The sequence below is a fragment of the Aplidium turbinatum genome, chromosome 9 (genome assembly GCF_918807975.1).
Source record: "Aplidium turbinatum chromosome 9, kaAplTurb1.1, whole genome shotgun sequence".
NCBI lineage: Eukaryota > Metazoa > Chordata > Ascidiacea > Aplousobranchia > Polyclinidae > Aplidium > Aplidium turbinatum.
This window is the reverse complement of record NC_137480.1, coordinates 10,105,393-10,112,297: the sequence shown is the minus strand read 5'-3', so window position 1 is coordinate 10,112,297 and position 6,905 is coordinate 10,105,393. Positions and strand designations below refer to the sequence as shown.

The 6,905-nt window shown below is 37.6% G+C and overlaps 1 protein-coding gene across 2 annotated transcripts; it reads right to left on the bottom strand.

The window, feature by feature from the left end:
• Positions 1-977: 977 nt before the first annotated feature.
• LOC145777292 (RNA ligase 1-like) lies at positions 978-6,586 on the bottom strand. Of its 2 annotated transcripts, none has more exons than XM_082588643.1 (6): positions 6,369-6,586; positions 3,853-3,962; positions 3,419-3,518; positions 2,776-2,985; positions 2,224-2,408; positions 978-1,953 (listed from the first exon to the last, which is right to left on the bottom strand). In XM_082588643.1, exons 1-6 carry the CDS (start codon positions 6,580-6,582, stop codon positions 1,717-1,719), a joined length of 1,056 nt encoding a protein of 351 aa, XP_082444769.1. In that variant the 5' UTR covers positions 6,583-6,586; the 3' UTR covers positions 978-1,716. The 2 variants fall into 2 exon arrangements, with proteins under 2 accessions (XP_082444769.1, XP_082444767.1); XM_082588641.1 differs by having other exon boundaries at positions 980-1,953; positions 3,383-3,518.
• Positions 6,587-6,905: the final 319 nt, after the last annotated feature.

Below are 6,905 nucleotides of genomic sequence, written 5' to 3'. Positions count from 1 at the left end.
GGTAATTAGGTCATCCGTGGTCACCTGGAGATGTAACCATACCATGCTATCTTTAGGTAGCCATGGGTCATCTGGTATGCAAATATTTACATGTGACTAAGAGCAATAGGCCTAAACCAAACTCAATCAAGGGTAGACATTAAAACATAAAAAGTTTTGTAAGACAAATGAATCATTGGATCAATCAGAAGTTGCAGGAAAAACAATTTCTGATATAAAGTATATTAAGACAACATTTCGTCGTCCACAGCTTGGCTTAGAGCAATGGTTCCCAACCTGGGGTCTGCGGACCCCTTGGGGGTCCGTGATTACCTGGATGAATTTTGGAAAAAAAAAACGAAAAGCTATTTACTTTTATTTGTCTCATTAAATTTGCTTACGTTGAAAAAGTTTCGGCATGGCACTTTGGGTCACCTTAATATTCAAATACTGCTGACATTTCTTGAACAATTCATTCATTTTCTTATTTGAGCAACTGTTTAGCCTGATATTTCCCGCAGGAGTCATAGCGGCCATGCAATATGACACAGTACAGTAGTTGAGTTATTGAGTACCGGTAGCATAATTATTACAATAGTCAATAGTATGTTAATTGAGTTTCAGGCAAAATTTAGGTAGGGGTCCGCATAATTAATAATTTGTCTAAAGGGGTCCGTGACAACAAAAAGGTTGGGAACCACTGGCATAGAGGGTTAAGGCAGTGGTAGTCATTTCCATGACGTGTGTTTGATTCCCACCCAACACATAACTCTTTTTCTGTAATTACCAAACAAAGTTCAAAGTAGGATAAACTCTTTGGCTAAATGTTAGAAGGGTCACAATTGGACGGTAGTCACTTTTACATGATTATTCTGATTATTGGCGGTGTCACTCATCAGATCTTACAGGAAATTGTCGTTTAAGTGGTGTTACTTGAACCAGAGCTTCCCAAATTGTGTGTCGTGTATTTTGCAGTTTGAAGATTGCATGGACCGCGCAGCGGGGTTAATGCTCGGAAGCAACAACTTCGTAGAAATGACCGTCGTTTACATTAAGCCGAAGTATCAAAAGCTTCGTTTAGTCGACAAATACACAGAATGGTAAATATTTACTGTATGATTATAAACTCACACTACCTACCACACGTTGTTGTCGTTCCAGGTATTAATTTATTCGTTCGATGTAGCCGTCGGAGCGGACATCCTGGCATGTTTACTGTAACGCATTTTAACAAACCATAGAAGCCTAAACACGACTGTTTGAGAGTTGAGTGCGGTAAGATATGTTTACCAGGGTGGCGTTTATAAAAATAGTTCACACGTGCAATTGTGGTTACCAGTGTATACATTTTTATCTACACACCATTGGCTCCATGCACTAAGCTGGCTGTCTATCGATTATGAAAAATACTTAAACTGATTACAAATATTATGTTTAGGTGTATCAAGATTGCAAAGGAGTATAATTGCCAAGGTGTCATCAGTATCGCCAATTCTCATTACTCAGAACGGACTTTACTTCGCCACGGATACGTGCCTAAGAAAAGAATTTTTTATAAAGACTACAAAGATCCAGTGAGCGGAAAAGTCATATTTGCAGGGGTACCACCTCCTCATAATTGTTGTGTGCTTTATGTCAAGACAATGAAAAGCGAATCAAAGCTGTAATTTGGGTCGCATGATTGTTGTAAAGTTTTGACGTTGCCGAATTTGAACAATTAAACGGTTGTGTGGTCTGTTATGATACCTCTAAGCTTAACTCTTGTAATGAATTGTACAGTTTCGAGTCTGATTTCTTCAGAAAACTAAAAAGAAGATTTTCAGCCAGAACGTCATCTGAAAAATCTTGCAATACTTCGCTGCACACGATCACATTTCTTCGTGACAGCATCGGCAAAGTGGGTTCTCGACAACTGGTCGTTTCCGGTTTCGACCGGCTAAGAGGCCAAGGCAGGCCCATGTGATGACGATGAAGCTGAAATTAACAAAGATTGCTAAAAAAAATTACCAAAAGTTATATTTCCTGACAATGTTGTCAAAATATAACCATGTGACTTCTGTCTGCTGTAGCACAATCGTGGATATCCCATCGAAAAAATTGCATAAATGCGTTAATTGGACATCACTAAACAGTCAAATTGCCTTTCGAGAGGTCATTTCAGCAATATGGTTGATCAACAGATCAGACGTTGAATCATCGTAAAAATACTAAAATTTTCTGTATGGGTAAACCACTCATCTATACCTTGAACATATCACCATTGTCACACCGCCACACTACCCCTTCAACACTCCCACTGCATCGTTCAGTGTCTTTATTGAGAAACCAATCCTTCATGTGCTCATATTGCACATCAGCAGGAAGGTTAACGGCAGAGATAGATCCGTGAGCCACTAAGACGTGAAGCGGGTGTTTCTTGGTACCAATTTCTAGTCAAATAGAGGAATAGTTTGACTAAAATGGCTTATTATTAAAATGAAGAAAATATTCTCAGCTTAGCTCAGCCAGAAAAAATATTTTTTTTGCATTGTTTTAACGTTGCTAGGTTAGTGGTTAAATATTGTGCGTCTTTGAATGGGTAGACGCGGTTTCGATATTCTGTTCGGTCATACTACTGCATCTTGTTTTAGTTTGCAAATAAGCAAAAGAATGAGTTCACTGTAGTAAAATAATAGGTCATATAGCTGCGCTGACACTGTGTTTTGTGAAACGCTAAGAGCAACTCATATCTGCGATTGATACAGCCCTACATGAAACGCATTATTATTAATTAGCGTGATCTGTAGACGTCCTTACCGTAAGGATTGCCATTCACATTGGTGCCAATCAGTTCCATAGTTCTTCCTTCGTATCTGGACATTGGCTCCACAGACAATCGTAGACAAGTCGAGTTACATTCACTTTCACTGACATCATATGATTCTTTTAAAACCAAGACCAAGTCCTTAAAGACAACCGTATGATGCCAACAGTATTGCTTTATGTTGCAGTCAATTGGTACCCAACCTGTAAACAAAGTGAACAAAATCGTTACGGCAATAGTAAAATGTGAAAAACATATTAAAGAATGACAGGTTGTAGCCTATACATCTGCTTGATTGTTGAATATAAAAATCAAATTGTCAGGGTGTCTGTACATGATACATCTCATTAAAGTCATTTCATCAATCGTGCAGTGAACATAAAAGTGATCAGCAGATATCTATTAAAATGGTTCATACATCAGCATGACTGAGATGGTTTGTCAAGCTGTGATCGAATTCAAACATTACTAAAATGACTGGGACTTATGCTACAACTTAAAAAGGCATTCAAAAAGACTACAAGATTGACTGCAATAAAAACTCACAAGGTTTAGTGATATTAACACATTTTAGGCAATACTAGCAACAGCACAGCAGACCAGGTACATGTCCATTGGCATCTGGGACGATGTTACCAGTCTCTTGATCTCTGTCAACACGGTGAGCTGGTATCCAAGAGTCAGGCACAACTTTCATATCATCAGGGTAAGAAAAGTTAAATTTTGGTTCAGGATTCTAAAATTAAATGCATGCCAGATTACACCTTTCCATAATCCATATGCTTATTGCCTATGTTGTCAGATGAAACCAGATAATCGTATAACTATTTTTGACAAGCTTTTTCCTTTTTTGAGCAAGATACATGCAATTGTTTGAATCAGAGTATCCAATTATTATCTGATGATATAAAATTGACGAATCTTTTTGCAATAAAACGGTTTCTCTGTTAAACTAATTTCGTCTATACTTCTAAATCTTTTCTCCTGGCAATGACATTAAGTGCGAAAATACATAGCATAAAAGAGTAGACATTTCAAAAACAAAACTGACACAACAACAATTTACTTACCGCATCTCCATGCTTGATCTGTTGTTTTTGCCGAGAACAATAATCCTTGAAACGTTTATTTGCTAGTTTGTTTAATTTCCTGTCCAACCTGGCCCATAAGCACAACTTTCCTGCAAAGCAGCATAACCATGTTTAAAAAACTATGTATGTATAATTGTATATATATTTCATAAAAGAGGTCTGATGCAGCAATTGGTTTATCCTTATTTTCACTGTCTAAACTAGGTTGAAAGTGACTCTTTGGGGTTTGTAGGATTAAAGCTGCCCACATATTGATTTTTTTCTTCTCTTCTGCTTTTTATTTCTCCATCAGACATATCTCTCGCTTGGTTGCAGATGTATCGTTCACGTCATGACATACCTCTTGCTTGACATTGTCATCTGTCGGAACATAGAACTGATCTCTTGCTCATTTTAAATTTATGTTTGTACGTCCCTACAAGCAGGGCCATGTGAGCACCATCTCAGGACCTCCCTGAAATCCACTAGTGGGCCCCTACGTTTAATAATCGAACAATGCAAAATCTAATGTCTGAAAAAGTAACACTAAAAGGGGGTGTGGGGGGATGGCCCTCAAACAATTTTGAGAAATACAATCTTGTTTTAGTCACTTTTTAGGAGCAATGATGTGTTTTTTTTTTTATCAAGATGCACACTTTGTATGAAGACCAAAATCATTAAACTAAAGCTGGATTGGGGTAGAAGTTTTTGTTGAAAATGTAAGTTAGCTACAGAAGGATTTCAATAATTCATTTCTTGAAAATTTGCATAACTTAGTCTGGTGTAGCCTTTCAGCAGGCTAGAACTTTAAAATTTATATGAAGAGTCCCCTCCTTCACAGATAGTATTTTCATTTCATAACTCATCTCCATTAACATTTATGAATATATTTGTTAATTAACAAGGCTATATGAGTGAGCAGTGTTTACTTTGAAACATTGCATCATTTTTTTTTAGCTTTTTTTAGGACATAAAAAACTTTTCATTCCCTTAATCCCCAATCTATGCATGCCCAATATCACCGAGGTGAAGAAAATGGTGTCCGGTCGTTTGGTCGGCAGACGTTTGGTCGACAGACGTTTAATCGACAGGACATTTGGTCGACAGGACATTTGGTCGACAGGACATTTGGTCGACAGGACATTTGGTTGACAGGACATTTGGTCGACAGGACATTTGGTCGACAGGACATTTGGTCGACAGACATTTGGTCGTCAGGACGTTAGGTCGACAGAACGATTCATTTTAGAGTTAGGATCGTTCTGTCGACCTAACACCCTGTCAACCAAATGTCTTCTCGTCCAAACGTCCTGTCGACCAAATGTCTGTCGACCAAATGACTAGGTACCAAAAAAATGTGGTTGAGCGAATGAAGCGAGCAAGAAAACTTCACATAAATAAAAAAAAATATGTATTAAATGTCACCGGTATATATGAAATCACAAGCCGAAAAACGCTGAATGAACAAAATATGAGTGGGCCGGCCCCAAAGCAAAAGTAGACAATCGGTCAGTAGTTTGGAAAGCAATAAATATGGCCTTGTATGATTTAAACTATTGAATATCAAGCTTCTGTAGCAGATATTTTTTAAACATTCAAAAGACATTAAACAGACTAACATGGTGGGCCCCAAATCAGACATGCCCCTTGGCTGGGGCTACGGTTAACACGGTCTTACCTAGAAGCCCCTTATTGGTTAATGGTTATCAAAATTTATCTATATATAAGGAGTTGGGGATCTTGAAAAAGGGTGCTGAAAATAATATATCTTATGTTCATAGGTTGCGGGTGCGACCTATTCCATCTACTGAACACTTCGTCCCCCGATTTTGTTCCTTGACAAAATCGAGAAAAAAAAATACAATAGAGCTGTAGTCACTGATTGGAGTTGCCGCAACCATTTCAAAATCTTTTTTTTGATAAGACCGAGAAAAATAATACAACAGAGCCGAAGTCGCTGATCGGAGTTGCCACCGCAAACATTTCAAAGTTTTTCTTTGTAAAGACCGAAAGAAAAAATAGAAGCGCTGATATCGCTGATCGGAGTTGCTGTTGCCGGAACAGTTGACCACGCTAAGTATATATATTGAAATAATAGTTGATAAACTAAATCTCACTTTCGGGTTAGGGTTATCGAATTAAGATTAGGGTTAGAGTTAGAGTTTGGGTTAGTCGAACTTATTTTGTGGTAGCCCATAAAAATTCAATGATTAATTCAAGTCTGAGAAAATTCAAAAAATTTTGCGGAAACTCTGATCAGCGACATCGGCTTTGTTTAATTTTATCCTTAATCTTTTCAAGGGACGAAGTGTTCAGGGGACGGAATAGGTTGCATTCATGCTTTGAACAGACTATGTTTGATCATATTCTGGTGGTCAGGTCTTTCTGTTACAGCAAACATAACTTTGCTTTTCTGAATAGTTGTTCGTAAAAGATACACAAAGAAACACTTTGTTGGTTATAGGCTACAAATCAAGTTTCCGGAGAGTAAAATTTATAAATAAAACAAAGTTTACCATTAACTGGTGACACAAAGCAGCAAGTTCCATCAATTTTTTCACTTGGAGAAGCATTGGATATTTCAGACAAGATTGCTTCCTCACAGCACTGCTCCGTAGCTGATACTTTAAAGCTTTGTCCAGGCCTTTTTGAAGAGTCTTCTTGAACTATACCAGTGACAAAAACACATTTAATTTTAGACTGAACGTTATTTATGTACAGTTGCAACATTACACTTCAATGAAAACAAAAAAGTAAATAAAACAGTGTTGCCAGATTAATAAATAATGACTCTGTTTTCAAAGAAAATGAAGTGTCAAACAAAATTAAGATTTCTTCTCATTTTGAACATTCAATAACTAAAGATTGAAAGCTTGGCAATGAAAGGCTGAGATGCACAGAAACTGCAACCTCAGTTCAGTTTATTCTGTTGGCGAAAAAATAAATTCATGTAGTGCCCAAGCACTCTCTCTGACGTCACGTGCGGTGGAATCCACTTGAATCCGCGGACTTTTAACGCAATGCAGCGTCTTGCTTAGAAATCTGGGGAACTG

Coding starts and splice junctions, on each gene's coding strand:
- LOC145777292 (XM_082588641.1), bottom strand. CDS start 6,582: ATGTTGCAACTGTACATAAATAACGTTCAGTCTAAAATTAAATGTGTT. Junction 3,963..6,368: donor CTTTGTGTCACCAGTTAATG/GTAAACTTTGTT, acceptor GCTGCTTTGCAG/GAAAGTTGTGCTTATGGGCC. Junction 1,954..2,223: donor ACAATGGTGATATGTTCAAG/GTATAGATGAGT, acceptor TGTTAATTTCAG/CTTCATCGTCATCACATGGG.